The sequence below is a fragment of the Toxotes jaculatrix genome, chromosome 4 (assembly GCF_017976425.1).
Source record: "Toxotes jaculatrix isolate fToxJac2 chromosome 4, fToxJac2.pri, whole genome shotgun sequence".
Classification (NCBI taxonomy): domain Eukaryota; kingdom Metazoa; phylum Chordata; class Actinopteri; family Toxotidae; genus Toxotes; species Toxotes jaculatrix.
Window position 1 is genome coordinate 8,585,843 of NC_054397.1, and position 17,830 is coordinate 8,603,672.

The 17,830-nt window shown below is 41.9% G+C and overlaps 1 protein-coding gene across 2 annotated transcripts in view; it reads left to right on the forward strand.

Annotated features, from left to right (window-relative positions):
- Positions 1–265: 265 nt before the first annotated feature.
- The window catches only part of frem3 (Fras1 related extracellular matrix 3), a 31,025-nt gene continuing 13,460 nt past the window's right edge, over positions 266–17,830 (forward strand). For both annotated transcript variants that reach the window (XM_041036014.1, XM_041036013.1), the window contains exons 1-2: positions 266–5,294; positions 5,734–5,823. In XM_041036014.1, the coding sequence (XP_040891948.1) occupies positions 266–5,294; positions 5,734–5,823 (5,119 nt within the window). The remainder of the gene's footprint in view (positions 5,295–5,733; positions 5,824–17,830) is intronic.

Here is a 17,830-nt window from a genome sequence, read left to right on the forward strand (position 1 = left end):
GGCTCCCTCCCTGTGCTGACAGAAGGAGGAGCCTGCGCCTGTCACTGTCTACTGTTTCATTATTACCTGCACAGCCCTGCAGCCTTCACCACACTTGTGTCTCTGTGTGGCCACACAGAAAGAGAGAGAGCCAGAGGGGACAAACTCCAAGGCCCAAAACATCAGAAAGAAGTTTATTCTTTTACTGCTTTTTCCCCTCTTGGGAGACTAATCTGCCTACTACTGCTGACTTGTAAAATAAATTGCAAGGCAACTAGCAGTGGACATGGCTGGTTGTCTGCAAAGTTACAAACTTTGTAAAAAGTGGGCATTTTTGAGATGCCTGCTTGTGACATTTTCTCTCAGCTTCTGTTTTTCCTCAGTAGATGCAGAGCCATTTGACCCAGCTCACCTCTATCACCACAGATCTGGACCTAATGAAGACAACATCATCATTGCTAACAATGGGATCAGGGTGTCTTTTGGGAGGTCTGTGTATCTGGACCCTGTGAATGATCTGGTAACAGAAGTGCAGCCCGGTGACCGCTGCCACATCACAGTTTTGGACAATGACCCGCTGGCCCAGAAACCTGGGATGCTCACCCCTAAGAAGTTCCCCTGCTCATTTGGATCGGATGAAGTGAAATACACTCATTTTGGATCTCGGAGCCCCAGCAAGGATCGTGTGAAGCTGCAGCTTCGTTATGACTCCCAGACGGACACAGTTATCATCCCTTTTATGCTGGAAGTGGAGGTGGTTTTCCAGCAGCTTGAGATCCTCACCCGGAATATGCCTCTTAATGTAGAAAAGCTCAGTGGTGACAGCAACCCTATTGACAAAAAGGGTCTGGAGTTTTCTTTTGAGGATGGTGTCACACAGTGTAAGATCACCACTCTGGTCGGCGCAGGAGGTCTTCCCAGGTATGGCACTCTTTTGAATAACCCCACCAATGGCCAAATGGTTGACTGTGATGAGTTTGTGAAACAGGGCATTCGCTACAAGCACACTGCTAAAACAAAGTCACCAAACAGAGACTATATTCCAATGATGGTGGAGCTGCAGGATAATGAAGGCAACACCATAATGCAAGAGCATTTTCAAATGATGGTTAGAATCAGAGAGGGTGCAGAGAATGCTGCCCCTAAACCCAGCTTTGTAGCCATGATGATGATGGAGGTTGATCAGTTTGTGATGACAGCAATTACAAGTGATATGCTGGCCGCAGAAGATGTTGAATCTGACCCAGATGATTTAATCTTCAACATTACTTCACCACTGAGCCCTCAGCAGGGTTATATCATCAGCACAGATGATCAGAACCTGCCGATCACCTCCTTCTATCAGAGAGACATCAAAGATCTTAAAATAGCATACAAACCACCCTCAGAAGACTCAGAAGTAGAGAGGATTTTCCAGCTAGAGTTTGAAATTGTAGACACTGATGGTGCTGTGTCTGATACATTTGCTTTTATGATTGTGGTGAAGCCCATGAATACCTTGGCTCCTGTAGCAACCAAAAATACAGGGCAGCTTTTGTTTGAAGGGCAGTCCCGAGCGCTCTCCAGCTCCCAGAATTTAGAGATTAGTGATGAGGACAACCTAGAAGATGTGAGAATTACGGTCGTTGATGGCTTAAAGCATGGAGACCTGACCCTGCTTGGCACTCGCAGGAAATTCTTTACACCTGCTGATCTAGACGCCGGCATTGTGGTGTACCAGCATGACGGCAGCGATACGTATAGCGACAACATTATTTTTAGAATGACTGATGGCAGTAATGAAGTGGAATTTTTGTTCCCTATCACTATTGCCCCTACTGATGATGAGCCCCCTATTATCAATGCTAACACCGGCCTGGTGCTCTTCAAGAATGAAGTTATGCAAATCTCTCCTTTCATCCTGAGTGCAACAGACGTTGATTCAGAAGACTCCACCATAAAGTTTATCCTAGAGGCACCATATTCCACTGTCGGGGAGCTGCTGCTAAGGCAAGTTGAGCCTCCATCTGACCCGTCTCTGTGGAAATTCAGCGAGACAGATGAGATGTTTGAGCAGGTGGTGACTGAGTGGTTTCAGCAGGATATTCTTGATGGAAAGCTGTTCTATCGTCACATTGGACCCCATAGCACCACCACTGTGATTGATCAGTTTGTGTTCCGGGTCCAAGATGATAATGATCCTCCTAATCAATCAGGCGAGCACATGTTCACCATCAAAATCCACCCTGTTGATGACCTTGCCCCAGAGCTCTTACCAGGCACCACCCTTCACATGACAGTCCAGGAGTATGAGCTGACACACTTCAAGAAGAAATTCTTATGTTATACTGATTTAGATTCAGATGACAGGGACCTCAAGTATACCATCACTAAGCCCCCAACTGACACAGATGAGAACAATCCAGCCCCCTTAGGTGAAATTGTACTGACTGATAGGCCCGACACTGTAATTACAGAGTTCACACAGGCCCAGGTTAATCACCACAAAGTAGCTTACAAGCCTCCAGACCAGGAGCTGGGCATCACTCCAAAAGTGGCTCAGTTCACATTCATTGTGGAAGACACAGCTGGTAACTCAGCAGATGGACTATTCACCATTTTCCTACAGCCAGTTGACAACAAGCCCCCAGTTATCACCAACACAGGGTTCACTGTTATGGAAAGAAGTACATATGTCATTACTAGGAAGGAACTGCATGCTACTGACACAGATACAGATGATGAAAATATCATCTTTACTGTGACCCAAATTCCTCAGTACGGGCAGCTGCAGTATTTGGGGATTGACATGTCAAACGGTGAAACGTTTGTGCTTGAAGATATTGCAAATAGCCGCCTAACTTACATTCACGGTGGAGAAGAATCCCTCAGTGATGTTATCAAGCTTGATGTCAGTGATGGTTTCCATGAGGTACCCATCACCATTAAGATCACCATTGAGCCTGTTGATGATGAGACGCCCACAATCATGCTCCCAGCTGGCCTGCTCGGAGCCTCCATCGATGTACTGGAGAATGGAGCAACAGAGATTACAAGCAACGTCATTCAAGGCCGTGATGAAGACACAGATGACCTCATGCTCACTTTCATTGTGGAAGAACCTCCCAGACTGGGTGAAATTCTGGTCAATGGTGCTCCTGCTGAGAGATTCACTCAGGAGGATATCATTAATGGGGTGGTGGTGTATGCTCACACATCTGGTGAAATTGGACCGGTCAAAGAACACGACTCCTTCAACCTTACTCTGTCTGATATGTCGGATCAGTGGGTTGTTGGCGGCAACAAGGTCCAAGGTGTGACAGTTCACGTCACCATCCTTCCTGTTGACAGCATTCCACCGATTGTCAGTGTTGGAGAGCAGTTTGTTGTTGTGGAAGGGGAGAAAAATGTCATTACTCTGGACCACATCCAAACGGAAGATATTGACACAGACAATGACGATATCCTGTGCACCATCATTGTCCAACCAACATCTGGTTATGTCGAAAACATCTCCCCAGCCGCAGGTTCTGAGAAATCCCGGGCAGGAACAGCCATCACTGCCTTTAGCATTAAAGATGTTGCCCTTGGTCATATCTACTATGTCCAAAGCATCCACAAAGGTGTTGAACCTGTGGAAGATCGTTACACCTTCCGTTGTTCAGATGGTATTAACTTCTCCGAACGCCACTTTTTCCCCATAGTCATCATCCCAGCCAATGATGAGAAGCCTGAAATTTTTATTCGTGAGTTTGTGGTGATGGAGGGCATGAGTCTGGTAATTGATACACCAATTCTGAATGCAGCTGATGCTGACATCCCTGGGGACGAACTATACTTTGAGATCATTAAAAAACCCAAGCATGGTACAATAGTCCAGCAGCTCACCACTGGCACCGTCCCTGTAGATAACTTCAACTTGGAACAAATCAAAGAGGCATCCAATGTTGTCTACGAACATGATGACTCAGAGACCAAAGAAGACAGCTTTGAAATCAGACTCTCAGATGGGAAACATACAGTGGAAAAAACTGTTCTTATCATGGTTATTCCTGTTGACGATGAGACCCCAAGGATGGCTATAAATGATGGCCTTGATGTTGAGATTGGAGAGACAAAAGTCATCAGCAACAGGGTTTTAAAGGCCACAGATCTTGACTCTGAAGACAAAGACCTAACATATGTTGTGAGGTATGGCCCTGGCCAAGGCTACCTGCAGAGAATCAGCAAGTTTGGTGACGTTTTAGGTAACATCACCCTAGGGATGAACTTCACACAGGACGAAATTGACAAACAGCTCATTCAGTATGTACACACAGGCCAGGAGGGAATCCGTGACTTGCTTAAGTTTGATGTCACAGATGGTATCAATCCCCTTATTGACCGTTATTTTTATATCAACATTGGAAGCATTGACATGGTATTCCCAGATGTTATCAACAAAGGTGTGACTCTCAAGGAAGGAGGGAAAGTCACTCTAACCACTGATCTCCTCAGCACCACTGATATCAACAGTCCTGATGAATACCTCAGCTTCAGCATCACAAGAGCACCTAGCAGAGGCCACTTAGAGAGCACTGACCATCCAGGTGTTCCCATCTCCACCTTCACCCAGCTGCAGCTTGCTGGCAACAAGATCTACTACATCCACACCTCTGATGATGAGATGAAAATGGACAGCTTTGAGTTTGAAGTAACTGATGGTTACAATCCAGTCTTCCGAACCTTCAGAGTGTCCATCACTGACGTTGATAATAAGAAACCTGTCCTGACTATAAACAGGCTGGTTGTGGAAGAGGGAGAAACCAAGCTCATCACACCATTTGAGCTGACAGCTGAGGATCGGGACACCCCAGACAACTTGTTGCGCTTCATAGTCACCCAGGTGCCAGTGCACGGGCAGCTGCTTTTCAACAATACCCAACCAATCACAACCTTTACCAAGCAGGACCTGAATGAGAATCTTATCAGCTATAAGCACGATGGCACAGAGACCAATGAAGACAGCTTCTCCTTCACTGTCACAGATGGCACACATACAGATTTTTACATTTTTCCTGACACTGTGTATGAGACACGCAAACCCCAGATGATGACCATTCACATCAACACAGTGGACAATGGTGTGCCCCAGATTGTGGTCAATAAGGCTGCAGCCTCACTGAAGGTCCTCCAAACAGGCCACCTGGGCTTTGTGATCACCAGCAAGTCCCTTCGATCAGAGGATCGTGACAGTGCCCACAAGGTCCTGAAATACAGTGTGTCTGAGGCTCCTCTACATGGCTTCATCATGAACACTGCTCTAGGCAATGACAGCATCAAAACCTTCACACAAGGTAAGCAAAAGTCATACCATTAAATCTTTAAACAGAATTTTGGAAATTTAAGCTACATTAATTGATATTAATACAGGATTAAATTATTACGTGTACTATGAAGGAGTTTACTTACTGATTCTGCAGTCTGCAGTTTATTGTATACTTTATTATACTAATAGCACTAATAGTGATACAAATTTGACTGTAACTAATTAGTCATCATCATAATATTAAATGTAGACAATATTTCTGTAGTAGATATTTCTAACTGAGAAGACATTTAGACTTAGCCTAAAACAATCCTGAATGCTTTGTATCACATGTCCTCTGTGGCCCATATTACTTTGCAGCCTAAGGGCTGTAACTTAAACCTTGTTAAATAGGCTTAGTCGTCACAGTTATCTTACCAACGTTTTCAGCTACCACTCCATCTCTCTAAATTTGTCTATACCAACAGCTGATATCAATGACATGAAGATCTGTTACGTGCTGTTGGATGGGAGCAACGCCACAAGCGATATCTTCTACTTCACAGTTGAAGACAACGGTAGGAACCCTTTAAAATTTCATAGTCGTGTGCACTGACACCAAACTGGGGCCTATTACCAAGGAATCATTTGCCCAAAGGCTCTCTTCAGGCTTTATCTGTCTTAATGGCTCCTCAAAACTGAAACTTCCTGCTCTCTGTCAATCTCCAAAGTGTTTGCATCACAAAGACTTAAGGCAGTTGGCCATGACTGACACCCAGTATAGAGCCGCCATCTCTTTTCGCCCCACTGGAAAGGGTGGCAGGTTTAAAGGACAGGGGTCAAAGGAGACTTAAGCCTAACACTGACTGTTTGTTGGGAAAAGTGAAAGAGGAGGGACTGCCGCATGCTCTAAACTTTATTGCAAAGGAACAATAAGTACCATTCCCTCAGGGTGCTTCTCAGAGCTTTCAAATCTCTTCTTTCATCATCTATTTTAAGTGACACTGTAAAATGTGTGAAGGTGTACATGAAAAGATATCCAGTTTATACTTTAATCTGGGAAACAGCCCACAAAATAAAATCACAGCTCAGTTTGACCTGCAAGTGTGTGAAAAGTGAAAAGGAACAATACTTTGTGAATGTTATGATCTAAAGAATACTAGGTATTTCACCAAAAACCTGTTCATGGCACAGTCACAACGATGAGTTACAGTATAATGTATAAGCTTGTCACCTCTGACTTTTTCATAGATTTACTCCAACAGTATCACAAATATAGCAAATGCAGAGCAGTAAAAGGTAGCAGGTGTCCTTTGCTATTTTAACATCAGCTATAAAATACAAGATTTGGAAATGCAATCAATGGTGGAGGGAATGTTTAGTCTATAATTATGCTGGATGTTACTATCAGGGCCATTGAGAAGGCAGGACCAGGATGATGTGAGCTTTTGCCAAATTACTGTCTTCTTGTCAGCAAAGTGAAGCCTCCTATTAGCCTCAACTGAACACCTACAAATTAACTGTTTCCCCAAACTGTACATGAAAGGTGATAATTTATTTTTAACGAGGGCCAGCAGCTCTAACATAGCTTGAAAAAGATAACACAGCCATTATTATTCTTTAACCAATACTGTCCACCAGCATTGCTATTAATATTTCTTTACCTTGCATTTGTGGCCTATTAATCTGCCTTAGGCAAAGCTGGTTGGCATTTCTGTCTCTAAGTGGAGGTTTAACCACAGGAAGGGAACAAGGGCTTCAATTAGCTCAATAGTCCTTTTTCTGTTTGCTTTCCTACTTTGTTTAAGCTTCCAGCCAACTCAGCTGAACCAGGTGCAGTGGTGCAGGCTGGGACATAAAACAAAAACCATGTTTCTGCATGACCACGGTTCACATGTAAAGGGCACAGACGGGGCCCTCAGCTCACACCAAAGTGTATGTGTGACTGATGGCATATGCATATATTAATCCACTTATCTGATAGTTGTGGTTACACACTCAGCCTGTACATAAACACACACACACTCACACACACACAAACATCCGGAAAGAAAAGATCAAATAACAGATAATAGTGAGATGAGCCAATGTGAAGTGTTGGCGAGGTGACTGGGGGTGGGAGCTTTATCCTGGACTTGTATGGACATGCAGGTGGAGAGCATACTGATGGTCATCCTATCTGCGTATAAATCTAAGTAGGTATAAGTAAGTAGCTGTTTGTGTGAGAAGCAAAACCCTGGGCCAGTAGAGAGTTGCACCCAAGATGTTCCACTTAAACTGGTCTCTGTTAGCACTTAGCACTATTTCATTTTGAAATGTGAATTCACTGAATAGATAATAGTGAAAAAAAAAGTTAAATAAATAGAAAGGTTTCAACACAATAAAAAGTAATCACAATTGATTGATTTCTTTGGTGATTTCTCTGTTGCTTCAGATCTTTTTGGATCTCATTATTGAGAACTGACCCCAGTAACTTAATGGGCTATAAACCTCCTTTGTAAACATCAGTGTTTTCTTAACCCTGAATTAAGTTTAACCATTGTGTTTCCTGCAGACATAGCATTCTAAAACAATTCAGCTGAGTAAGTTGTTATGCTAAACACAGCCTGGGTGTGACCTCGTGTCAGGACGTACTCCTCAGATGCACTGATATGGGCAGCTGTTCAAGGGTCTTAGCAGCCTTTAAAAGGTACCTGTCACTACATGTACTGCACTGATGCTTCTTTACAAGTGGGTCAATAATACACTTACACACACACACACACACACACACTAATACACAAATCATTAACATATCCTCATGGAGTAGTGTAGCAGTGTGGCATACCTTTTAAGTCTTATAGGCTCAAATGTTGCCAGCATGCATGTTTGTAACTGTGAGAGTGTGTGTATATCTGCAGATACAGGACATTAAGATCTTAATCAGAGAGGTGCCATGTGTGAAGTAGGAATAGCCTGTGTGTGGCTGGGCACAGCTGAAGTGTGGCTGTCGTAATTGTGTAACAAGTGTGTCTTAGTAAGAGGTCAAGAGTGGACAATTAGTTTGATGCCGGGAATCTCAGAGTGGAGCTGCTGGTCAGTGGTTAAATTCCAAACTCGGAGGAGGAACTTAGCTCTGTCGAGTCAGGACACATCAGTCAGTCTTTTAAACTCCTCACCTTTTTGCAGAAATGTGTCAGAGATGCATAAATCATTCAAAGCTGAAATATGCAAAAAAGATATTGTATGACAGAAGAAGATTTAAAAAAAAAAAAAAAGAGTGAGTGAACCAGAGGAAGTTGCAACGCAGAATATTCTCTCAGATTATTTGGGTTGTGTTCGCCTAAAAAAATGTTTTAAGCCTGCTAAAAGCCAAAATTTACAGTTTTAGAGAATTTAGAGAATTTGTTTTCTTTTATCCTGAAGTGTTATTTATTTTGTTTATCTGACAGCCACGATTGCAAAAAGGCCAAGAAAGTAGTGAAATTGTATAAAAATAAATGTATCTGATATGTCTTAAGTGAAGTCATCTACTTCATCCTTTACAAAATCTTTTGAATTCTTGCAAAATAGTAAAAATAACAAACTTAACCCTCCAGTAATGATGTGACAGTGACCCCAACACAAACTGTAGTTCAACTTGAGTCATTCTCACTGTCTGTGGAGGAATTTCTATGGGAAAAGCAATAACCTGTGTGCGAGTGACCAGGTCAGAAACTCCCTACAGCCATTCAAAGTGTGGGATGCAACTGAGGCAATAAATACTTGTTTTTACAAGTGGATACACAGCTTGTATCTATCCTTGTCCATCAGGCATCACAGACGCAATGAGCCACAGGCTAAGAGAAGAAACCCTTACTTGCTTTCAGACGTGTTGGGACATCTGTAGGTTTACGTTCATTTCTAAGTCTCAGGACTGGTGCAGTATGTACAGTATATGTCTGATTTTCAGACATTAGGTGCAAGATAATCTTGCAACTCTGTGCAAAGTCTTCAGATATGAGAAGAAAAAAGGAAACAGAGCCTTCAGATAAGCTGAATCAGTCTCAGTGCATTTTCCAGCAGCAACAATGTAGTCGTCCAGCTCTGGAGAGGGATCATAGACCCCAGTGGGTTGAGTGTTATGTGATCATTCAGAGCCGGGACAGGAATGCACTTCCTTGGAGACTCCAGACTCCAGGGCCACAGACAGAGCAGGGCCTGGAAGTGCAGTGGTATCCCGAACAGACAGGTGTGTACGTGAGAGGGAAGGCTCCAGGGGGATCCCCTTTCAAAGCCCTCCGTCACCCCACTCCCAGCTCTGCAGAAATCCAACCCATTCTCAGATAGCCCGATAACCCGCAGACTTCCACTGCGGAGGTGACTGCTCTGCAGGGGCACTTCCCCAGTGGGTTCAATGATACCAAAAAAGAGAAAGTGAATGAAAAAGAGCTACTAAAGGTGAATATGATGGTGTGTGTGATAGTTACACTGTGGTCAGTCTTCTTTAATACAGTGGCTGTATTCTGCTATACAGTAAGGCTGTGTGCTGATTGACAGAGCCATGTTACACCCTTACTTCCTAACAGTGTTTAGGGATCTTACATGTCACCCGTGTCAACAGTCGCAAGGAGATTTACTGGCTAATGGTGCCACAGTAAGGGTCCCCTGTGACGCGAAGAAACTTAGGCCTCTCATTCCCCCTTCACCACACCCCACTCTCTGTTCCCACTCTCCTTCCCCTCCTCCAAGACCCCTTCGGGTATCGCTATTCTTTTTCTTTGGTGTGTTCATCTCTTTACATCGTCTCTATTTCTTTCCCCTCTCCTTCCCCTCAGGTTTTTTTCCCCTGTCCCTTTCAGTGAACCATGGCATTACTTGGTTCTCTGTCTGTCTTTCTCTTTTTGTCCTTTTTTCCTCAGCTTTGATTTATGGTTGTTTCAGGGCTGCTGGGGTGGGGAGTTATGATGTATGGCTACAGAGGTTATTCTTATCCTCTCTCATATGGCAAAGCTGTTGCTGCCCCTGGCCAAGCTGTCATTGAGTTACTCGTCCTCCTTTCCTTCTGCTTTTCTTTCTAGCTGCCGATGGCAGTGTTGTTCTGTTGGTTGGTCCACCACTTTGGTCCAAACTGAAATATCTTGACAACTTTTGAATGAATTGCCACTGGAGGCGGTAACTACACCCATGGTGCCCAGGGGATGTATCCTCCCGATTTTAGTGACCTCTGCTTTTCCTCTAGCACCACCATAAGGATGCAATTTGTGTTTTTGAGTGAAATGCATCAAACTTTGTTGAATGGATTGTCATGAAAGTTGCTGCAAACATTAGTGTTCCCCATGGGATGAACTGTAATAACTTTGATCATCCCTTAACTTCCTATATCATCCCGTCATCATCAAGTTTTAATGTCCAGCTCTTTCTGACCATGTATTTACAAAACTAAAGACATTCATGTCAGCCTCAGCTGTACTTTAATCAGCAAAAGTTGGTATGCTAACAGGGTTAACTAAGATAGTGACCATTATAAATATCATACCAGGTAAATATCAGCATGTTAGCATTGTCATTGTGTGCATGTTTCTGACATGTTAAGCCTCAAAGAGAGAATGTTGTTATAGACTCTTAGCCCCTTTTTGTTTGTACATAACTATAATTTTTGTTGGTGTAGCTACATAAGAGATTTTTGTGTGGTTACCATGGCACAAGACTGGACGTTGTCCAATCTCAAGCCTCTTTGTTTATGTCTGTTTTCGTCTCATCTTTATTCTACACATAATAGTTTGATGAAACATAGTGATTCTTAGGACCACATTAGTGTTTCAAACGCCTGTGTCACCATGCTAAGTGTGGCAAGCTAGGGTCAAACAGGATGTGGCTCCCAGGCACTGTCAAATTATGATTTGCAACATCCTCCAGAGATCACTTCACTGTCCTGAACCGAAGCAGCAATCTGGCCACTGTGCTGTGTCGCTTTACAGCACATGCTGCCGCTGTCAGGAAGGAATGATCACAGTTATTAATACATTTAATCAGGGAGCATTCCTAATATGAATTCCTTGGAACACAGAGAGGAAACAAAGTTAAGCTCTCTTCATTCAAAGAAACATCTTTATTTTCTCTTTATTTACTTCTCAAAATGTACAGGAATCAAAATAAAGATCAGCTTTGGACATCCCCATGATTTAATAGATATTTGATATTTGAAATGTACTGTGATATTTAAATACCAAACATAGCTGACTGGAACCTCCCCAGTATTTATATCAACAAGATGATTAATGAGGAAATGCAGTGATGGCAATGCTTGTCACTTGATGAAGATATTCTTAGAAGGTTGCTCTTCCTTGCATCATGTTGGTGAACGTCAAAGCGTCATATTGACCTTCGTTTCCCATGATATCTCCGGCCTGACCCACTATCCCACTGCATCTATGTATGGTGCAGGCGGCACGGCTGTGTAAATATGAGCTGATGAAGAATGTGCTGTCCAAGGACGCTGGTGCAGGGAAAATCTGAGGCTGTAATGTCATGTAGGTGTTTTGCTGACACAGGATACTAGATACTTTAAATTTTATGAAGAGCATTCTACCTCTGGGTCATTTTGCCATGCTGCGCCCTCATCCAAAATATTTCACAGTTTTACAGCTTTTCTGATTGTTAAATTCTGTACCCAAAGAACTTATATGTGCCACTTTGTAGGAAGCCACTATGTGACTTTCTGCACTAAAATAAGTCAAGCAGCTTTCAGTGAGGCTTTGGAGAGGATCCAGTTAGTCTCACTAAGGTCCTAAAACAGAACAGTATCACACTTCCATAATATACCTTCCCTGCCCATGTCAGCGATTAGCATCAATCACTCTGAAGCTAATTTATTAGATAGCTGCTAACAGGGACATTTAGAAATACGTGCAGCCTATAAAATGTTTCATCCCAGCAGAAATTACGATGATTGTCAGTTTGAAAAGCTAATGGAAATGTGAGCTGAGCCAGGCAGCTACAGTGTGTATTGGATTTGATGGCCAGTCTAATATAGTATGTGTGCCATAAAAATTGTAATAAATTAGACCATCAGTCATGTTTAAATTCATGTTAGAGCAGCTATTTGGACTTCCATGTTTGCAGCTATTTTTCTCACGGGTCTTTAATTTGTCATTTCCTGTTCTGGGCAAAGTTAAACCATTTTTATCTCTCTCTGAAGTGCTATATCTGTGATACCCTGGGAAGTCTGGCATCTTGAATATTTCTTGATTTATTGAGACTCATGCCAACTCCAGCCCTCAGAGTCCGACAGCATGTACAATAGAAGTCAGGGAAAGGGAGATTCTCCTCTCTTACACTGGAGTGAACAATGTGGGGGCAGGCAGGGAGGCGCGCCATGGTGGTAGATCTGGCCCACCCAGACTGTGGCCTGCTGTCCCTCTCAGTTGTTCATCCCCTGAGCGAACAAAGCCGACACGGGGGGACGGGGAACTTGAAGGGGGTGGGGCAGGTGGAGTACAGCTGTCACTCTGCTCCACATAATATGGGAATCTGGCGGGAAGGAGGGTTTTGCAGAACAGAGACAGACAGACGGACGGAAGAAGATCTTAAGTCCAGCCAGAAAATTGTTCCTTGTTTTTCCTCTCTCTGAGGTTACGTTATCATGTGCTTGTATCACATAGAGATGAAACTGGCATTTTGAGCAGTACTGATGGAAGCAATACAGGTCAAACTGTCCTGTTCTGCTTTTACAGAAAAAGAAAACCACCTGTTGACCAAATAGGGTTTTCAACCCACTGAACGGACCAAGGAAAATGGCAGGTGTTCCTTATTCACATCTCCTCAGTCCTTTTGACCACAGTGTGGCCTGACCATTTGTTCATTTCTGAAGGTTAATGGAAAAAAAACTAAATGTAAGGTTCATGAAGGTTCATTGTTCACTTTGGAAATATCTCAGCACAAGAGGAGCAAACTATACGCTGATGTGGCTGAAAACTTGTCCTTGTCCTAAGGTAACATTGCAGCACCAAGAATTCTGCAAATTCTGATTTGATTACAAATAAATAACAGGCTGATAAAAAGCCCTTGAACAAGCTTCCATATAATGCCCATGGTGGCAAATCCCTTACATCATTTCACATAAGTCATGTTTACATCTGTGTCTACAGGTTAAAACATGCATGTATCAGGTAGCAGACATGGAAAGGTAACGCATTTCATCAGCTCTTTCTTCCAATCAATCATTGCTGAGCTTGTCTGTTTTAACCATTTCTCATGTCAGGAACTGAACACCTGACTACTGTTTAGCAGAAGAATGTTCATGAGTCAGTTTGGCCAGTGTCTCTTATTATTTTAAGACGCTTTATCTATTAAAAGAAAAAAAATGATGAAATAGGTACAGCACTGAATTTATACTGCACGAACTGTAGCAGTGTCTCTAGTAGCCTGAGAAATACAAGTGCTAAACCTGTGTTCTGGTCTCATTCATAAAAACTCCATTGTTTTGCTCCTTGTATTAATGCAGAAACCTAAAACTGCCTGATTGCTTGATGCCAAAACAGAGGCAGCTTTTTGTCTTGGCCGTGTTCATTTGATAATCCTCTGTGATAGCCACTGACTAAGCTTCTCCTCATTTCAGCTCCAAATAGGGCCAGCTGCCAGGACACACTTTCTCCAGCACAGAAACAATCTGATAATTGAAGCTTGTTGAGGACTTTTTTTTTTTTTTTTGTATTTTGTAACCGTTCATCAGGTTGAAATTAGGGTGTTTCTCATGGGGACGAGAACTTGACTCCTTCTGGAGTGTAGATTGTAGCAAAAGTTTGAGGTTTGTTCATTGAGCAAAAAACAGATATTCTATGATTTCTGTACTGAAAGCAACGAAGGCATATGTTTTCTAAACTTATTTTTTGCACGTACTGTATCAACACTTGAAGAATTTGGGGCAAGCAAAAAAAGACATGATGCATGTTTTCTGTATTTTTAGCCATGACTGTTGGAAACATGAGCATGGAGCATGGTCGAGGGTGGCTGTGCCCACTGGGCTCTACTCCTCCGTGTCGCCTCTTCTTAACCAGTGCAGGCTTTATCAGAGTTGCACTTGCATTCATGTGTCCGTACCTGCATTCATGTGTCCATCTGCATGTCGTAGATGGACAAAATAGCACAGACAGAATAAGATGCACTCCGATTATTTGAACTTATAATTGTCTTTGGTCCATTTGTGAAAAGAAATGGAAAAGGGCCTTTTTGTTTAACATCATCACAATTTCCAGGTAATTAATTCCAGAAGAGACATGATCCAGTGTCATCATTATTACAAACAAAAAAACTTATCATTATGGGTTCCATCTGTGCGAGCTTCGGTGAGTGTGGTTTGTCCCTGTTGTGGCAAGGGCTGGTTTGGCTTCAGTATTGACATGTGGGTTTGAGGAAGTGGCCCCTCTCTCTCTCTCTGAATACCCACACTCAACCCCCCAGTGTTTTCATTCTCCCCACTCACATAGCATAAAGACTGCAGCCTCTTTCTTCCTCACTGAGGCAAAACTGAGCTCAGTGCTGGTTTATTGTGTGGACAGGGAGAAGCTCCTTGCCATTCTCTGTACATCGTTTGCTTTTTTCATGCTCCTTTACATGCAAGAGTAATGTCCAGTACATTTCTAAGATATTTATCACACCAAATAACAAATCAGTAGTTTTGACCAAACTGCTGAATGTTTCCTCTGCACCGCTCAAGTGTTAGAGTTAGGTCAACAGGGCCACTGTCAGTGTGACCAGTCGCGCAAGACTAAAGAGAGACTACCCTCTCTAACCTCTCTGATTCAAAGAATCCACTCAGCCTGACCCATTTCACATCTCCCAGTTCACAGGTCACCAGGCTCGTCTCACTGAAGGGTTAGACATTAGGGGCGTTTCACCACTGTTGCTAAAAAAAAAACAAAAAAAAACATTCACATCATGCAGCATCCATAGTCTTAAATATCTCTGAAGCAGTCAGTATCAAGTCAATGACCAGAACTGAGCTGACAGTTTGAGGGATTACGTGAGTCATGAGATAGTGTGGATTAAGGACAGGATTGGGCCTGTAGTTGTGGATCAGTGGCAGGTGACTTTGAGTGTTTTGTTCAGATGTGTATTTTCTGAGCATGGCCTCTCTCACAGATAATAAAGAGGAACTAAAACGAAAGGTCATCAAGTGTTTTACATCCAAATTAAATGATTCAGGACAGATACAGTGAATATGCTTCAGATTTTGTTGAAGAATAGCTGTGCTAAGGCAAAGTTTATTTGGCTAAACCAGAAGCAATGTCTTTGCAGTCAGCTTTTGAGGTCAAGGCAAAAAGAAGCCTCACCGTTGCTCAAGCTTAAAATTTACCTGGCTCAAGACAGAGAGCGACAGAGCGTGGACACAGTGGGGTGAGGATGATTCACAGAAGGCCGGCTTATTAATGACATAAAACAAACTATGACAGAAGTTTTTCCAAAAGCAGATGATGTACAGTGTATTTATGTTTGTATGTGGCCTGTTGAGGGTTGAGAATATGAGAGCGCATTAGGTAGAAGTGGATGAGAATCAAGGGAAGTAAGAAGTAAAGCAGCTCTTCTTGAAGCCCTGTGAAGTAAGATTTAGCGAAGCCCTGGTATTAAGTTATCATGTTTCCCTTCCAAAATTAAAATACCCCTTTGATTCCTTTTATCCTTTAGCTTGAAGCAGATTGCCGTTTATATGCCTCACTGGCTCCTAATATGAACACCCTTATTGTACTGCACTGAAAAAATGTTTCGTTGAATTTACTCAATTTTAATGTTGAAAGTGGTTGCACACAAAACACTCATCTAAATCTAGACACATTTTTTAAGTTGACTGTATTTAATATTTTTGAGTAATTTCAAATAAATTATGTAAGCAGTTTCAGCACAAAATTTCGGAGTATTTGTTACTCTGATTTCCTTAGTAATTATAACTAAACCCATGTTTAATTTACTTAAACTCATTATGTAACTCATATATTGTGGTTACCTAATTTGTTATTGTGCTTTAAATTAAATTGTTTTATTCTACATATGTAAAATATGTTAATTCTATTCACAATTTTATTTAAAACAATCAAAATGCATATGTAGATGTGGGGGTGGCCGAGAAACCCGGTATACAACAATGAGTTGTGGCAGTCTGGAGCAATTCCCAATTCCATTTTATCTGACAAAATAAAACCTCAAAAACTTCACAGTAAAAATGCACATTGGGGCAACTAGAAAGACAAAAGTATTGCTTACTTTTGTCTTTCTGGGGAAAGGGGGAAAAAATTCTAAAAATTCTCAAGAGCACTTCTCAAGAAGAATCAAAATAATGCACAACAAAAGAATTCGCTCTAAACTGCCTTTCTGGTTATACCCTTAAAGTTTGGGCCGATAGCAGGAGCTACAATCTGGAGCTGTGTTCAGGAGCTGTGCTTCTCTCCTTTAGGCTCCGGCCACCACAGCCTCCTCACTTTTATACTGGTGGACTGCACCTTCTCAAGAAATATCAATTATCTCTTCCAGCACACTTACAATGATCCCATTATTAAATAACATATTATCAAAGTTAAAGTTCAGTTAAACTTACTTTGAAAACACATTTCATTTTAAACAAGATACTTATACAGGTCATTTCACCACAAAAGACAAAACACCCCTCCCACTTTATCACACTTGGTTTCTTCCCCTGTGAACCCCCCTATTTAACCAAATGGACCGCTCCTGCCCAGGTTTGGCTGTTCCTGGTCTGACAGAGGAAGAAGTGCAACAAAGGAGACAGGTCAACAAAATTTAAATTCAATAAATCAAATATACGGTCACAGTGTGACTTCTCTCCTTCACCCCCTCCTCCAAATGTTCATACCATAAACATCACCACCAGCACTTCACACCAGGATCAACATTCTGATAAAATCTACCTGAGAAAGAGCACGTGTAAGGCACATGTGTAGCACGTGCCTTACTTTAGTGCACGGGGTCTCCCTGTGAGTTTTATTTTGTCGAATAAAATGGAATTGGGAATTGCTCCAGACTGCCACAACCTCGTTGTTGTATACCGGGTTTCTCGGCCACCCCCACATCTACATATGCATTTTGATTGTTTTAAATAAAATTGTGAATTGAATTAACATAAGATAAGATAAGATAAGATAAGAGAATCATATTAGAAACATATTTTACATAAGTAGAATAAAACAATTTAAAGCACAATAACAAATTAGGTAACCACAATATATGAATTACATAATGAATTTAAGTAAATTAAACATGGGTTTGGTTAGAATTACTAAGGAAATCAGAGTGACAAATACTCTGAATTTTTGTGCTGAAGCTGCTTAGATAATTTATTGAAATTACTCAGAAATATTAAGTACAGTCAATATAAAAAAAATGTGTCTAGATTTAGATGAGTGTATTGCGTGTTAACTACAATATATGAATTACATAATGAACCTAAGTAAACATGGGCTTAGTTAGAATTACTAAGGAAATACAAAAAAGTAACAAATACTCTGAATTTTTGTGCTGAAACTGCTTATATAATTTATTTGAAATTACTAGTACAGTCAACTTAAAAAAATATGTCTAGATTTAGATGAATGTATTGCGTGCAACCACTTTCAA